Source organism: Maniola hyperantus, chromosome 21 (assembly GCF_902806685.2).
Source record: "Maniola hyperantus chromosome 21, iAphHyp1.2, whole genome shotgun sequence".
NCBI classification, from domain to species: Eukaryota; Metazoa; Arthropoda; class Insecta; order Lepidoptera; family Nymphalidae; genus Maniola; species Maniola hyperantus.
Genome location: NC_048556.1, coordinates 3951244 through 3969107, shown reverse-complemented (window position 1 = coordinate 3969107; position 17864 = coordinate 3951244). Strand labels below are relative to the sequence as shown.

Genomic DNA, 17864 nt, shown 5'->3' with positions numbered 1-17864 from the left:
AATTGAGTTAAACGATTTTTTTATTTTATCAAGTTATTTTTAGCTATAAAAAATTATACTATAACAGTAATACCTATTATTGTGTCCGTAATTAGGTATTTTTGGATTTTATAATAATTTATATTAGGTATACAAATACACTAGCTTAATATACCTGCGACTTCGTCCGCATGGACTACACAAATTTCAATCCCTTCGTTTCCCCTTAAGAATTAAATTTTCAAAAATCCTTTTTATATAAATGGATGTATACATAGATAGATTAATATGGATATCGTCAACAATGCACGATATCGAGACACGTCTGGCGCCTTCGAATAGAGACATGTATCAGTAGTTTACAAGAATGGCTATTTCGGTGGCGTGTCGATGCTTATTTATAGAGCAAGTGAGCCGTCAAGTGTATAGAGTGATCTTGAGTTAGTGGACTGAAATACTTGGCCGGTCTGGCCACCGTCTCTTTGTAATTAATCTAATTATATAAATAATTTACTTCTTAATTATCAAAAAATCAATGACATACTTACCGAAATTAATAATCAATTTATCTGTAGTAATCTGTCGATAAATTTTTAGCAAACGGTGTTATTTGACAAAAAGACAATTCAATTTATGACAAAAACAGCTTTGCCAAGTAACATATAGGCAGATTGAATATTACTAATTTCTAGGAAATCATTAACTACCTATTGAAATTTAGCAACATTTTGAATTAAATGAGGCCTTCTGCTTGAAGCCTTTTTGCTTCAAATGTTAGAGGCGCCGGGATAACCAAACCCTTAGAGCTAGCGCGTGCCACGGAAATATTCCGTACGTTTTTTTCGCTAAATCTGTGAACTGTAGAACTACATAGAAGTGCGCACACTACGGAATTTATTCCGCACCGCATTTGCAGATTTTAAAACGCACAGCAATTCACCGCACTGTGGTGCGCGCTAGCTCTTAGGTTAGTATTCCACGTTATAAGTAATTTATTAGTAAAGAGAACAATTATTAGTTACACAGTCGTCTGACATGGTCACTTTAAACCCGCTAGTTGTACGCGGTCGCGTAACACGCGAGCCGTTGCCGACGCGCGACCTTCTCATCGCGGCCGGATAACCGCGGCTATCCTGAACAACACGTAAAAATCTTCTGTAATCCTCGATTTATATGAACATGGGATATGGGAATGGGATATAAGTACTTAGTAGAGACAACGAAAGAATCTACGGCACTAACTATTTGGTACTACAATCTTCATAAATCTCATTTGACATATTATATTAATTATTTATTTAAGTACCAATACTATACCTATAAGTTATGCAACACTCCGTATATAGGTAGGTTTACCTACTTTTACGTTATTTAAATGTAACGACCATTATAACTGATTACTATGTAGTGTACTTACATAATATTACAATATTATTTATTATACTATGTAATCTTTACTGCGTCACGCTTGCCTTGCGTTACCTTCGTGAAAATTATTAGGTTACTCGTAGTCGTTACTTCAAAATTATTTTGATGATTTACAATTTTCCCTTGTTGATATGAAATTTAAATTAACTTATAACTAAAGTCGGCGGTCTTATGAATTATTAAGTATGGATTTGCACAAAACACATAGCAAATGTGTATATTAATAATATAAACTGTAGAATATATGAGGCACCAACAAGGCTTGAATTTGGGTAAGTATATTATATTATAAGTATAATATATTATATAGTATATTATAAGTGAAAATCATGTTTTAATTATGACCTACTCTAGTTTTTTCCCGCAACTTCGTCGGGGTTAGGTTAGAAAGGTAGGTAAAGAAAACTTACATGCAAAACTCAAGTTTCTCGGCCTAATAGATTTTCGGTATAGATATTTAAATGATTTTTCTACTTAAATCTGTTTCCATCAACATACACCGTTGTAACTGAATGTCAGTGTAGTGGAAACAAACACAAATTTCGCATTAGTATGCTACAGGCGGAGCCGGCACGATGGAGATTTACAGTTTTGGTTCACCGTGCATCTCGCACATCCCGCCTGAGACGATACATTTCCCTCTAAACATTATACCTACCTAGATAGTAGATACCTATATCTATTTATTTCCTGATGCCTGCGACTTTCCGGGATAAAAAGCAGCCTATGTGTTAATTCAAGTTACAATTATTTATTTATCTCCATGCCAAACACCAAATCCGTTTACTTAGTAGTTTTTACGTCGAAGAGTAACACCTACACACACGCATACAAACTTTCGCCTTTATAATATTAGTGTGAGTGTGATACGAAAACTTCCTTAATTTAAAAGAACTTTAATGTTAACAAAATTACAGAGAGTAAGCCTTCCTTCTTCATTAATGGAGACTATGTTGTCAGCACACGCATAAATGGTTCTTTAGCCTTGAATCATGATAGTTGCTAAGTTGATGTTGCGGATTTGTGGATCAAAATTATATTTTATAAGTATATTATGCTCCTTTAATAGCGATAATCGATTTATATGTCTGATTAAACACCTTATAGTTTTTACAGTTTATTTTCAAATGCCTGTCAAACAGAAAGACGACAGAAAGACTACAAGAGTTGCTTGTTTTCCTGCGGAACCTGAGAAGTGATTCGCAAAATAATAATATGTAGGCGGTCTAGCATCACCTTAATCCGTGGATAGATCAAAAGCGCTTCACACGGTGGGCACCGATCGAAAACGACATAAAGCAAACAATCTTCATTGTGCCAGTGTCGGTAAATTAGGGGTTTTGTGTTTTGACAATGCGCCAGACGGTTTTGTTGCTGCCTAATGGACTGCCTAATAAGAAATTGAAGCGATTTGTGAGCCATTCATTCCGCCATTCATGAAAGCTTTTGTATTGCAATTTGTTTTAATTTTGACCGTGAAAGCTTTATTCTTGTACAATACATAGGCACATAGTATTTTAGTTTGCATCCATATTAGTGAAATGAGCAGGTAGGCAGATAACCACCGGTATGTTTGAAACGTTTTAAACCAGCTGTAGTCTTAAACTTCAGTACCTAGATACCTACTCTCAGTTCCTGTTTAAACTTCTGTCTTTCTGTCTGTTACCTTTTCACGGCCTATCCGTTTGAAAAAGCAGACTTGACGTTTAGAAATGCCAGAGTCAGAAAAAATCTTTATTTTAATAACTATCATCTATCTATATAAAACACAAACAAAAAAATCTACCAATGTCCGTTAAGTATGAACTTTGACCCATCCAACCGATGTGCCCCAAAACAGTTTCATTAGCAAGGTAACAATATGAAGATGGTAATGGATAAAAACAAAATGCATTTCTTTTTTATCCGGGTATCCGCTTGTCTAACAAGTACATAATAATTCAATAAGTCTAACTATAAAAGTTGAACTTCAATCTCATAATATAGCGGTACCTAAATGTCATATAAGTTAGATAATATATCCAATGGAATATCATACAATATATCAAAGATAAGTAGATGTACTAAATCGGTTATATGGGCGAGCTAGGTCATATACTGTGTAACGGACCGTGAAACACTTTCTCACGCTGCATCAATGGATCTATAAAATGCCTCTGTAATGCAATGATACACTTTACTCACCATAATATTTATTTTATTTATTCAGTCAATTAAAAAACCGAAAGTATACCTACTTAACGCACGATCAGACCCAATAAAACGCGGTGCGTATTGAATTTATTCAAATTTTGTAAATTGTATTACCATTGGCCCACGTACTTGGCGCGTGTAATAACTTGCCGACTTCTGCAGATTTTCATGCAAACATCAAAGGATCTTGGCGTATGAAACAGCATCTGCCAAACCCCCTGAGCTGCAGCGATAGAGGATGAACCGGACCTTGGTAAAAAAACCGGCCAAGTGCGAGTCAGGCTCGCGCAATGAGGGTTCCGTACTACAGTCGTATTTCTTCGACATTTTGCACGATAATTCAAAAACTATGATGCATAAAAATAAATAAAAATCTGTTTTAGAATGTACAGGTGAAGACCTTTCATATGATACCCCACTTGATATAGTCACTCACTTCGAAAGTTGAAAATACTAATTATTAGTTCATGACCACAATTTAATTTTTTTTGTGTGATCTAACCCTAAATTCACGGTTTTCAGATTTTTCCCAAAATGTCAGCTATAAGACCCACCTTCCTGCCAAATTTCATGATTCTAGGTCAACGGGATGTACCCTGTAGGTTTCTTGACAGACAGGCAGGCAGACAGACAGACAGACAGACAGACAGACAGACAGACAGACAACAAAGTGATCCTATAAGGGTTCCGTTTTTCCTTTTGAGGTACGGAACCCTAAAAACTAGATATAAGTTAAGTTAAGGTTAGATTAGATTATTATAAATAAGAGTTAAAGATGTTGCAATGTAAATAGCAACAGGTAAAAATGACATTTTAAAAAACCCTCTGGGCTAATGTTTACTGGACCCTTTATAATTTTCTATGACCAGTCCAGTCCACCAGAATACTCCACATATCGCGTGGCCTTTGTCTTTCCCCGGAATCTTCCAACGCTGCGCTTTCCGGTACGAGATTGCCATTCTAGCACCTTGGAAATCCGATAGACGTTGGGGTCTCAACTTGGGACCCCAACGTCTGTCGGACTCCGAAGGGATGCCAGTTTTCATTAAAACCCATGCCCCTTTGGTTTCTACACGGCGTCGTATCGGAACGCTAATTCCTTTTTTAGGGTTCCTAAAAAAGCAATTAGCCTAAGGAAAACTATCATGGACTTAGCCAGGGTTCACAGGTTAAGGAGTTATATCTGTATTTCGAGGATTGTGACTACGGAACCCTACACTGCGCGTGGCCCGCCACGCATTTGGCCGGTTTCATATATTTAGATTTAGCTATGGTTTTTCACATAGGTTGTGTAAACAGAGCTTTATCGATTCCCATGGCTTAAAATGGTCGTCTGTCACAAACGATCGTAAATGGCTCAATTGAGATGCACGCTCCACTGGACATTATTGTTCGCTGGTGAAAATATGGCATTTGGCCGAATCAATGGGGCTTTTCATGCGAAAATGGACTGTTGTTGTTACTACTGAGGTGGGAAAAATTTGATAAAATATGATCGATCGGAATTGAACACAGGATTGTTGATTTTTAGGGTTCGGTACCTCAAAAGGAAAAAGGAAACCTTATAGGATCACTTCGTTGTCTGTCGTGTCTGTCATGAAACCTAGAGGGTACTTCCCGTTGACCTAGAATCATGAATTGGCAGGTAGGTAAGTTTTATAGCACACATTAAGGCAAAAATGCGAAAACCGTGAGTTTGTAGTTACATCACACAAAAAAATTAAATTGTGGTCATGAACTAAAAATTAGTATTTTTAATTTTCGACAATACTAGCGACCCGCCCCCGCTTTGCTCGGGTAGCTTATTACAATTTTCGTATAATCTCTAAAATTAAAAAAATATAGGTACCTATAGCCTCTGTCACTCGGGAATAATGTAGCTTTCTAATGGTAAAAGAATTTTTGAAATCGGTCTTGTATTTCTGAGTTTATTCGTTACAAACATACCTACAAACCTTTCCTCTTTTTAATATTAGTGCAGATACATAATATTTGTAAATTCCATCTGAACAAAGCCGTGGCAGGTCTGCTAGTGAATTGATATCATACGTATAGGTACTGTCGCACTTGTTGCCATCATAAACGTCGAAAATGCCTTCAAAACCATGTAAATTATTCGAAGATACCTGCTTAGTGGGGGTCACGACCTAGTTGACCACCCGCTCAGATCCGCAACAGTAGGAATCAGTGTCTTCTAAACGTTGAACAAACTTCGCTATTACCTCATTTTGAATACGCGATTACAGCGTATTAAATCGTCTGTGAGTTGTTTGCTGAGGAAATATTATTATTTTATTCTCAGTGATTGTCTATAGATAGGTAAATGCCGGTATATGCCTACGCTTTTATCTTGGGAAAAGTTTTGGAGGCGGCCATTATTTTCTTTTTTTAGGGTTCCGTACCTCAACAGGAAAAAGGAACCCTTATAAGATCACTTCGTTGTTTGTCTGAAAACCGGAATTCCGGAGTTCAAGCCCTATTCCGGTTATTACCACTAACTTGACATTAATGTCGGAATTCCTGTATTCTTAGTGAGTAGGGATGCGGTTGAGCAATGATACGCAGCTGGCATTACTGAACCATTTTATCAGTGAACCATTGTATTGAACCATTCTGTCATTCTTTACTGGGTACTTAGCAATTTTCAGGTAGCAGTTAACGTGGAATTATACCGGAAGAAACTGGAAGCGGTTCAAAGAAAATTAGGCATCATCATCTACCCATCACCGGCTTACTACTGAGCACGGGTCTTCTTTAGAATGAGAAGGGTTTCACCATAGTCCACCACAATTGTCAAGTGCGGATGTGGGTGCAGAGATAGGTACAATCTCAAAGATCAGAGATAAAAAAAAATTAAAAATTCTCAAATTGCCTCAGTTCAAATCAAACTTTTAAGTAGGCCATACCGAGGGCAAAATCTAGTTATCCCTATATATTTTTCTTTTTAATTTGACCTTTTCTTTATCTTCCTTTTATCCTCCATATCACTCATTACAGATCAGAATAAAATAAGCCATATAAGTACATAAATGTATTATAGTGTACGGTTCCACTGGAACTTTTTGCAACAAGACTCACAAAAAAATCAAAAGTCATCATAATCACCAGTTGATATTTAAATGCTCATCAATAATAAACATTTTAAACAGTTTTTCCTGGCTTTTGTCCTGATATTTCTATGGTTATAGATTTGAATTCCTATTGTCTCATGTCACGAAAACACGCTTTGTATTATTGCATATTGATGGAGTACATAGGTTTCTTTGTTTCTTAGCTTTTTGTGATTACTGTGCGATCATTATGTGTAAGTATGTAAGCTCTATTTAGTGAACGGTTCCACTAATACGTTTTTGGAAAAGAGAATTTAATACTTTTAGGTTAGTTCTTGATATCGTCGTGGCCCGTGCAATTATCAAAACATTTATGCCCGATAAATGTTTTGATAGTTGCACTTTTGTGACATGATTTAGTTTATAATGGTTACTAGGCAAGCGCCCGGACAATTAGCTGATGTCCGCGACTTCGTCCGCGTGGATTTAGTTTTTAAAATCCCTTCGGAACTCTTTGTTTTTCCGGGATAAAAAGTAGCATATGTCACTCTCCAGGTCGACAGAATCGACGTGATTTTTTGCATGGGTATAGTTAAAACCTATGCAAAAAATCACGTCGATCCGATGCTCCTTTGCGACGTGATTGAAGGACAAACCAACAAACAAACAAACTTTCGCATTTATAATATGGGTAGTGATTGCACGGCATAGAACCTAACCTAAACTAACCTAAGTAGTATCTACAAGTTTGTTATAAACATTGACTTATATATTACTTGGTATGGACAGGACTATTGAACAAACAAAATGGCACCGACTCATTGGTGCTATAGCACCAATGCAACCTCATTGACGTCTGGATTTCAAACGGGTCGTTCATTAGTATCCAAGAGGTGGCACTGATTTATTTGGTTCCTAAACAGTGAAAAATTTTGTTCGCTTGGGCATATCTTGTCATTTATATCGATGGTTATAAACAACGATTACCTATAATCATCAGTCGCGCTAGTAGAACCGCGGCCTAAATCCTTGAAATTCTCTTTAATTGCAACTTCAAAATAAGGTATCCACCGCGATGTTAAGAAATAAAGCCATTCGCACACTTCGCCTCGCGAGCGACACTACTGTGCTTGTATATGTATTTTCTTAATATTTAATAGCATAACATAACGTATAGGCGCGTTACAAAATGGCCAGAGTTGTCGAAACATTAGCCAACGTGTTCGGGGTGACCGTGTTGTTTGTTTGTTTCCGTAACACTCTGCAGCTGGTTCCTATACGTAAGTTTATTTTGACATCATCACGATCGCCGGCTCACTTTTTTTATTCTGATACAAGTTAGCCCTTGACAGCAATCTCACCTGTCTAAGGGTGAAATGTAGAGCGCACTTTGACTTTGCTCAGATTTGAGGTTGAGTTAAAACGAGACAGATTTATGTGAGAGATATGTCCAGTGTCCTAAATCTGTCTCGTATTAACTCTGTCTTAATACACAATAAGTCCACCAGTCTAAGATGGAAGCGGGCTAACCCAGATGGGCTATGGCAGTTTTTATTAAAACCATGCCCCCCTTTGGTTTCTAACTAGCCACGGCCGAAGCCTCCCATCAGACAACTGAGTACGGGTCTTCTCAGTAAGAGAACCAGAGAGAGAGTTTGGCCAAATTTTCTACCACGCTAGCCAAGTGCGGGTTGACAGACTTTTGAGAATAATATTATGGAGAACTGTTAGACATACAGAATTCCGCACGATGTTTTCCTTCAACGTTAAACAAGTGATACTTACGCACATAACTCCGAAAGTAAGAAGTGAAGAATTTGGCGCGCTCTTGGAAAGGCCTATGTCCAGCAGTGGACGCAAACAGGCTGATGGATTGGATTGGATTGGAAGTGTGTCTGTCTGTATACTAGCTTTTCACGGCCAATCCATTTTACAGAGAGACAATATTTTATCGTACAGAGATAGCTTGCATTCCGGGGATGGACATAGGCTATTTTTTGTCCCCAAAAATCAGAGAGTTTCCTAAAAGACCTAAGTCTAGTATAGATGAAGTTGCGATCATCATCTATTTTGTACAGAAAAGCGTGTAAACCTACTAGAGACGGAAATATATGTATATTGTATAGGATAATTTTTTCCCCGGAAAATCAAAGAGTCCCCACGGGATTCCATTAATTTGTGTATTTAAACAGGTCTAGTATATATTAAGTTGATGTAAATAATTATTTACTAGTTACTACTGATCTGTTTAATTACACGAAGTATTACAAAATCGAGCTCTAAATCTTGGGAATTTTGACAGCCGTGCCTTCCCTACCGTACCTTACCTACCGACCATAGATTTCATTTATATTGTTACCAAACAGGAAAAAAAACATGAAATATACTGGCATTGATATGTTCAGATTCTCACTATAGAATTCTGCCAAAATCCGAAAGTATATTGGTGTCTTACGCACATTGCGTGTAGGTACTTAGTGCACAAAGTAGGAGGCCTTCAAATGCACAAATCTTAAATGATTACATTTTGAAACACATCGACTAAATGTCGGGTTTTGCAAGATGAAAATTGTAAAGAGATAGGTAGGTACGACTACCTATACAAATATTGATTAAAGAAGGATTAAATTTCATACACTAAAATTGCGAAATTGGTTTTCAATGCCAAATTACGCGTAGGTATAAGTATGTGACAATTGAATGCAGCGAAAGTATCTGTAAATCCTGCAATTTATTTCATATTCACTTGTAATAATTACCTAAATGAGCTTTTAACCTTTGTGCCTTGAGAGTTGAGAGAGCATAACTGCTTTTCGAATCGGTACTACATGTGGTAGAATCTTGACCTATCAGAACATAACCTTGGCCTGTAAGTAGGGACTATAAGTTAAATAAATGATTTGTTTTGTAATGTCCATTATAATATAAGTAACAAGTAGGTAAGGTATATAACTATCTACTTGTTATGTAATTCTGTAATCCGATAGAAAACGACTATCGATATCAGATGCCAAAATTCATATCGAATCGATGTCTAATAAGAATCTGGTTCAATGTAAGAAATTACATACCTATTTACCTATAACATTTGGGATATTTTTTAATTCTGAAGTTTTATTTGAGTCATATTTTTATAGTGACGGTGGCGACGTCGATTGGGGGGATTCAGGTTTTGATCTCGGGCACGCAACTCAACTTTTCGGAGTAATGAATCATTTTTTATAACGTTGAAGGAAAACATCGTGAAGACATTTGCATGTCTGAGAGTCCTCAACATCAAGATGTTGTTCTCAAAGTTGTGTGAAGTTTACTAATCCACACTTGGCTAACAGGGTGGACTATGCCTAAGCCTTTCTCGTTTTGAGAGGAGACTCGTCCTCAGTAGTGGCCCGACTCCAACGTTGTGTTAAGATGATGATCATCCATCATGATCCTGCGGCACTACGATCCTTTAGATGTGGGTCTGCATCCTTTACAGTCTTCTTCCATCTATCGTCCTTCCAGTCCTTCGTCTACCTTCAGTTTGTGTATTTGACGCAGGTAGGTATATTGTCAAATCAGTGATATTACAATTTCACTAGTGATATTATAATTAAACGGTAGATTGACAATCACAATTTCTCACAATTTAACGGTCTGGTTTTAGTGTCATTGTAATGACACTATAGTAAGTAAAGCAATGATATTTTGACAATTTCACTGGTCGTTAGATTATGAGGCCGTCTCTCATTGGTCCGTTGAAAAAATTAATTAATTAAAAAATTACAAACTATTGTAATAATATCATAGAAAGTAATAAGTCACGTAGTATGACACTTTTCTGGAGGAGGACTTCTTGACCAATCAGAACGCTCGACGTCTCCCACTACCAACTTCACAATATACCTAGATTTATTATAATGTCACTATAATGACCCCGTGACATTACAATTACACTAAAACCAGGCCGTTAAATTGTAAGAAATGAAGTCGATTGACCATCTACCGATTAATTATAATATCCTCCGACATATTCACTACTAGCGATTCGCCCTGGTTTCTTACAGGTGCTTGAAAATAAACTATTGCCTATGTCACTCAGGAAGAATGTAGCTGTAGTGAAAGAACTTTCAAAATCGGTTCAGTAGTTCCAGAGATTACTGCCTACAAACAAATTTACAAACTTTACCGCTTTATAATATTAGTGTAGATTTAGGTACCTACCTGGTAGGAACCTATTCTCCTTAGATCTTCTTGAATGCATTACATGATGATAATATAAAAATTTAAAACTACATAAGTATACTTATTTTTCTTTGCAGCGGACTTCATCCACCCCTGCGGTGAACTAACAGACGAATGTTTCACCAAAGCCACCCTCGACGCTATCCCGGGAGTTGTCAGAGGCATCCCAGAGGCTGGGATACCACCCCTGGATCCGCTGTACCTGGATAGAAACATCACAATAAATCTACCGGGAAACGTTAAGTTGACTTTCCATAATGGAAAACTTACGGGATTAAGTACATGCGTACCCGATAAAGTTTCGTAAGTATGTCACACCTATAATTATTTAGTTTCTTCGCATGTTTAATTATTGACTATCCTGAAATAAGAATGTTTTTTTGAAGATGCATCTTTATAATTTAAAAAAAAATGCTTGCATTTTAACAACCTATGCGTTCATCCGATTGAGTTGAAATTTTATACAATTGTTGGCACTAGCGAGAAGATTTCTGACGTACTTAGTACTATAATATCGTACAATAAGTGGATACCGGTAGCACACTAGTCGAGCAAAAAAAATTAAATAGGCATTACAACATATACCGAACATTATATTTAAAGCTAAGTACCTAGTTGTTGTTGTTTAAAAAGTTTTTAGATCTGACCGTGATTCGTGAAGAAATAAACAGGAAAGATAGAGAAATAAAAGAAACAAACTTATCATAAAATTCCATCATTAACTTTTCATTACAACGACATTTACATAAGGCATTGCAGAATGGTTTTAATTATTAATTATTCGAATTGTCTTTTAATTCGAAAATTCCAACAATACTTTTAAACACGCTAAGGGCATAGGTAGTAGGCATACGGCCTTCCTGATGAGAAATCTGTACAATAATTGCTGACTAATCGGCCATACCGCCCTGTACCTGTATTACGAGTAATTGTGATTGATTTGGAATCCTCAATAGCGTTACAAAAAAAGGTTTCGAATTTCGATACCTACTATACCTACTTACCTATTAATACTTAGATTAAAATCCGAGATTTTGCATGTAGTTCTCTAGACGCCCACTAGCATTTCTTAGGTTTGTTAAATCGTCGGCTTCGGCATCGGCTGAAGGTTGTGGCGATAGAAAGCAAGAAAGAAAAGACGTTTATTTTCCAAACTGTGCCACATATCATAATATCTTATAACTAAGAGTAGCCGATTATAATCAGCTTTGGCTTCGACTAGAAATCGACCTTCGCTTCGGTCGGAAACTAGTAGGGACTTTCAGAAATTCTACCCGAATTGCGAGGCGGGTTAGCCAGGCGATGATTTTATTTTATTTTTTTTCATTAGGTTTACTTACGGCTAAGTACTGTAAAAATATACTTATTCAAAAATTTGTTACTTACTAAATGCAGTGGTCATTTACAAGTAAACACAACGTTTGCTTAAAAAATTGGTTAAATACAAGAAAATAGATACAAAATGATATTTTTATCATATCCTTGTAAGTTGTATAATTAGGTACCTACTCGTAAAAATATCCTTAAAAATATCTGCATTCGTGGTAATTCAGCTAAGTAGGGAGTAGGTATATGTAGATTTACAAATATTAACATTAGTTTATTTACGTTATAAGTAGGTATAATTCAAACATGCACAATATTTGAACGCATTTTGTGGACATTAGCTCGTTTCTTTAATTGTTATGTTGGGTCTAAAGGAGGAAACTTGCAATCTAAATAAATTATGTGCCTTGCTTCTATTTACAAATTGGCTGTATAAACATTATGACTTGCCTCTATCTATGTAGTACATAAATATTTACTGAGTGGCGTATTAAAAACTCATAAGTGAAGAATAATAATTTTATTCGCCAAGTTGATAGAAATCACCATTGTCAGTTGTTATCAACCTCACAATATTATTATGAACGACCTTTATATAGCACTATCATCAGTGGCGTGCACAGAGTTTGAAGCTAGGGTAGGCATTAGTTAGGTAGGAACCTGTTTACTGGCAGGTCATAATGAAAAATATGCATTGAGCTTACAACTGGGGTAAGCAGTGCATTTATGCCTCTATGACCTGCACGCTACTGACTATCATCCGTTTTTCCTTAAATTACTTAAAAGGAACACAAAGTAGGTAGCTTCTATTCTAGCTGAAAATGCGTTAGAGACGCACTATAGGCGGATCATAGGACCTTGTTGCCACGAACTGATAATGAAATTGTGTTACGAGTGACCTAAACTAACTTAACTCCAGAGGGTTTAAAGCGCCGGACAAATTACGTCGCTTACGCGTTTCTCCGAAACTGCGACTTGTGTCTTTTAAGTCAGCTAAGGAAAGCTAAAGTAAGTAGGTACATAATTCGATCGGATTATTGAGCATTTCATGACCCTTTAAAAAAATATTAGCCATGTTAAAATGACTATTATTCCCCTTTCCTCTTCAACTAAGCGTCAGGTTTGTGCTAGGAGTAGGTACGACAATAGTGCAACGGGCGGGGTTTGAACCGTCGACCTTTCGGTTTTCAGTCCACTCCTTTACCGGTTGAGCTATATTGATGCTCTTAAACAAGACATCTCTGTCTCGGCATCATTTAACCAAAATCTAAGGAAAAGCTGACTGACTGACTGGCTGACTCTCTTTTGACGGCTCTTTTTAAAATATCAACTAAAAAAGATTTTGCGAAAATCCACAGGAGGTGAAATAGGGTTTGAAAGGATATAATATGAAAGTCCTATGTTTTTGAAGTTAGAGATATGAAAATTGGCATTTAGGTATTTTGGGGAGACTGAGTGAGTAGGTAAGTGAAGCCTTTTGCAGTGGGAAAATTTCTAATCTCATGAGAAACCAGTAATATTATGCAGACGAAGTCGCGGGCAACTGCTAGTAATATTAAGTATACCTAAGTCATTACTAAATTAGTAAATTAATATTAAACCAATATTCTCTCATCACCAGGTCTCGCAGGGAGAAGCGAACATTTATATTCGACATCCACTGTAACTTCACCATCAGAGGGCACTACAGCGTCCTCGGGAGGATCTTGCTCTTCAGTCTGGATACAGAGGGCAGCGCCAAAATTAAAATCTGTAAGTTTTTCATGTCCTAAAAGCTGTTTTACGCCAGAGCAGTACAGTGCGACATGAAGGCATCCCACAGGGTTGCCAGCTACAATCATTTAATATGTAGCAAGAACCGGCAGCAGACTGTTATACCGTATATTCCAGTTCTTAAGCACGACGCTGTTTCCGCATAAAATATAATGCCGTATACTGCTCAAGTCAGCAAAATTGATATGTACCTATATATGTGTTTATTACTTGTAGCATGCTGTATTGTCGCATATTGTTGTTACGGCACAAAACAGCCTTTAAGAGACAGCAAAGGCTTAGGGCGCAAACACAGGTCGCGCTAAAGCGAAGCGAAAGAATTTGCAGCAAGCATTCGAGACGCGCATTTTTGTCGCTTAGAAAATTCGTTAATGAAATGCATCGTACATGTCAAGAAACACAATAAAATAGACAATAAGTAGTCTATTTTGATGTTTAAAGTGTTATAAGTTTGTACCTACTTGTAAGTAAAATGAAAACTCTAATAATTAAGGGTCTTCGGGTCTAATATAATATAAAGCAGGCTCAACTGAGATGATCCAGCAAGAACTCAAAAGATACTCTTATCTTTATAAGAAAAAGCCTAAAACTGTTTTTTTTAGGGAATCAACACATACACTTGGAAGTTTTAGAGAAGGTTGTAAAGGACAAGAATGGTGAAGGACATTACAAGATCAATTCCTATAAATACAAGGCTGACTATGGATCCGACCTTAAACTCAATCTTACAAATCTCTTCAGAGGCAGCCCTGAAATCAGTAAGTGTTATAATATTTTCGACATATTTATTGCAAACTAGCTGACCTGCCCCGGCTTTGCTCGGGTGGAATTTAGAAAATCGAGGTGGGGGTTGAATTTCTTGCGTGCTAGACCTTCGTTATTTTATAAAAGCTGAAAGTTTCTTTCTTTACGCTTACTAAAGTTAAGCTCTTTAAAGTTTTTAACCGACATGACGTGATTTCTAATACTATTCCTAAGAAAATATAAAAAAATTAAACTTTACCTATACTTTGACGTTTGTATTTTTACACCTTTATTACCTGTTATCTCCCAAAGCCACCATGGTGCAAACTTCATTGTGGCTGATCGTTCCTCCCTGTGTTGGGGACAATAGGCAAAAAACTTTCAGCTTTGATAAAATAACGAAGGTCTGGCACGCGCTGGCTCTTAGTCCATTTCGGATTTAAGTCCAATCTTTGATCATTACGCTTCTGAGACTTTAAAGTTTCATCATCATCATCATCATGATCAACCCATCACCGGCTCACTACAGAGCACAGGTCTCCTCTTAGAGTGAGAAGGGTTTTGGCCATAGTCTACCACGCTGGCCAAGTGCGGATTGGCAGACTTCACACACCTTTGAGAATTATGGAGAAATCTCAGGCATGCAGGTTTCCTCACGATGTTTTCCTTCACCGTTAAAGCAAGTGATATTTTAATTACTTAAAAAAAATTTACAAAAAAAATAAAAACCGACTTCGATACACAAACACTAAAAATTGAAAAATAATTTAATTTATTACCGAATATATTATGTATACAAGAGTTATTATAGTTCCATAATAATACTTTTTGGTGCCGGTGCCAATTAGCTTTAGCTGCGCGAATCGTCTAGACTTCATATTTTTATGAGACTCCACAATGGCACCTCATTGGCACCGACCCCAAAAAATATTATTATGGAACTATATTAACTCTTGTATACATAATATATTCGGTAATAAATTAAATTATTTTTCAATTTTTAGTGTTTGTGTATCGAAGTCGGTTTTTATTTTTTTTGTAAAAAATTTTTATTTCACAATTTTTAGTGGCCCCATGGAATTATGCTATGACTGGTTAAAAATCTATTGTTTATTACTAAGCTATTACACTGATCGCGAGCAATTTACTCTTATCCGTTGAGGAGTTCCAGTATCTATCTTCGAAGATGTTCATCAGATCTTCACCAAATTTAAATGGGACCAACTTTGAAGTATACCCTTTCAAACAAAAAAAGAATTTTCAAAATCGGTCCAGGCGTCTTCGAGTAATCGGGAAACATACATAAAAAAAAAAAAAAAAAAAAAAAAAAAAAAAAGATTCCGACGAATTGAGAACCTCCTCCTTTTTTTGAAGTCGGTTAAAAACGCACATAACTCCGAAAAGTTAGAGGTGCGTGCCCGGGATCGAACCCCCGACCTCCGATTGGAAGGCGGACGTCCTAACCACTAGGCTACCACAGCTTTTTAGCACTTTAAAGTTTAGAACGTCTCAATTTTAAGGATTTTATTGCTTCCATAGGTGCCAACATCCTGGATGTGCTGAACTCCAACGCTCAGCTGGTGGCTGCAGAGTTCGGAGGACCAATCCTCGACTACGCGATAGACTATGCTATGAACGTAACACAACGATTCTTCAGTACCTACACCTATGACCAGATCAGCAAAGTACCACTCACAGAAGATTTCTTTGAGGACGATTAAAACTACTTTGGCTAGGGTCTGTCACGACTTCGACTGTATTAGACTTTAAGGTTTCAATCACAAAATTGCAGCGGTCTACAGTATTAAATCATACTATCATCAATCATCATCAAAACTCTACTCCAACTTACTGAAATATCTTCAGTTAAAGTTCTACAAGCATTAATTAACACTAGGAACAGTTTGTCTAAAAACTTTTGTCTTGCCTTAAACAACAAGATATCTGGAACCAACTCCCTTTGGCGGTGTTTTCACTGGTTTCAAGTTCAAGGGGCGGATAAAGAAATTCCTGAAAATCCGGCACGGTAATAGCGGTTGCAAATGCTAGGACTAAAATGCTGACCGAGGTAACTGCCAGCCCTCCGGCTGACAGTTACCTCGACGGATTTCTTTTACTTTTTAAGTATACGGTTAGATAAAATCTCAATCCATATCTAAGCCACCACGGCTAAGCAATCTGCTGCAATATAACGCAACACCTAACTTATGACATAATAGAATACTCGGACGATTGCACGGCAACCCATTCCACAAATAGGGACCAGCTCAGTGAACCAACACTATCTTAAGTGGTCTCATAAGGGCTCCTACACATTGTACTAGGCAAACGCGGCGGTAACTTAATACTTGCCGACTGCCGTGCCGTATAAACAAGCCGCCAATGGGGTAAGCCGGTGGATTACGTACGGCGGAAGCGGAAGTCCACTCCAACCCCCTAAGCATGAAAATTGTGATTTTCACATTACTATTATTACTCTACTATTTCAAACCCCTCTTTTAACACCTTAGGGGTTGAGCCAAATTTCAGCCCGATCCGTCCAGCAGTTTAGGCTGTATGTTGATAGATTAGTCAGTCAGTCAGTCACTTCCCTTTTATATATTTGGACTAATTAGTGAATCGTTGTTATTGGCTGAATTTATGGGATTCTTGCTGTCGCTGCGACATAACTTTTTAGTCAATAGTAAAAGAGTGTCATCAAAATCAAAAGTGATTGCGATCGTCAATCGTCACATTGGTATCAAATGATGCCGGTGTATACTCGCTGGGTCGGTAAAGTCTGGCGGCCGCGGCATTACCGCTGGTATAGTATGAAGGAGGCTTAAGATTTCAGCAATAACATACCTATAACTCGGATTACGAGAGGTCACTTTTCCAACTACTAACGAATATTGCGGCATTTTAAGCAAAAATTAGGGGTTTTAGGGCAAATCTACTAAGTTTTTAGTTTAGTAATTTTTTTCAATGAACATACACCAAGTGCATACGCGGCATATTACGCCGCAGCCTCCTCATCAATTATAGAGCTCTAGTGGAAGGGATTTGCCTACTCAGAGATATTTTGATACTAAACTGGAATTGAAAGGTTGACTGACGAACCAATCGCACGGTGGCGTAACATACACCCTCGCCGTCGCGTCTCTCTTC

The 17864-nt window shown here is 37.2% G+C and overlaps 1 protein-coding gene across 1 annotated transcript; it reads left to right on the top strand.

Annotated features, from left to right (window-relative positions):
- The first annotated feature begins 7716 nt into the window (after positions 1-7716).
- LOC117992555 (uncharacterized) lies at positions 7717-17651 on the top strand. Its single transcript, XM_034980275.2, has 5 exons — positions 7717-7930; positions 10952-11177; positions 13822-13952; positions 14576-14731; positions 16257-17651. Exons 1-5 carry the CDS (start codon positions 7840-7842, stop codon positions 16436-16438), a joined length of 786 nt encoding a protein of 261 aa, XP_034836166.1. The 5' UTR covers positions 7717-7839; the 3' UTR covers positions 16439-17651.
- Positions 17652-17864: the final 213 nt, after the last annotated feature.

Coding starts and splice junctions, on each gene's coding strand:
- LOC117992555 (XM_034980275.2), top strand. CDS start 7,840: ATGGCCAGAGTTGTCGAAACATTAGCCAACGTGTTCGGGGTGACCGTG. Junction 13,953..14,575: donor CAGCGCCAAAATTAAAATCT/GTAAGTTTTTCA, acceptor TGTTTTTTTTAG/GGAATCAACACATACACTTG. Junction 14,732..16,256: donor CAGAGGCAGCCCTGAAATCA/GTAAGTGTTATA, acceptor TTGCTTCCATAG/GTGCCAACATCCTGGATGTG.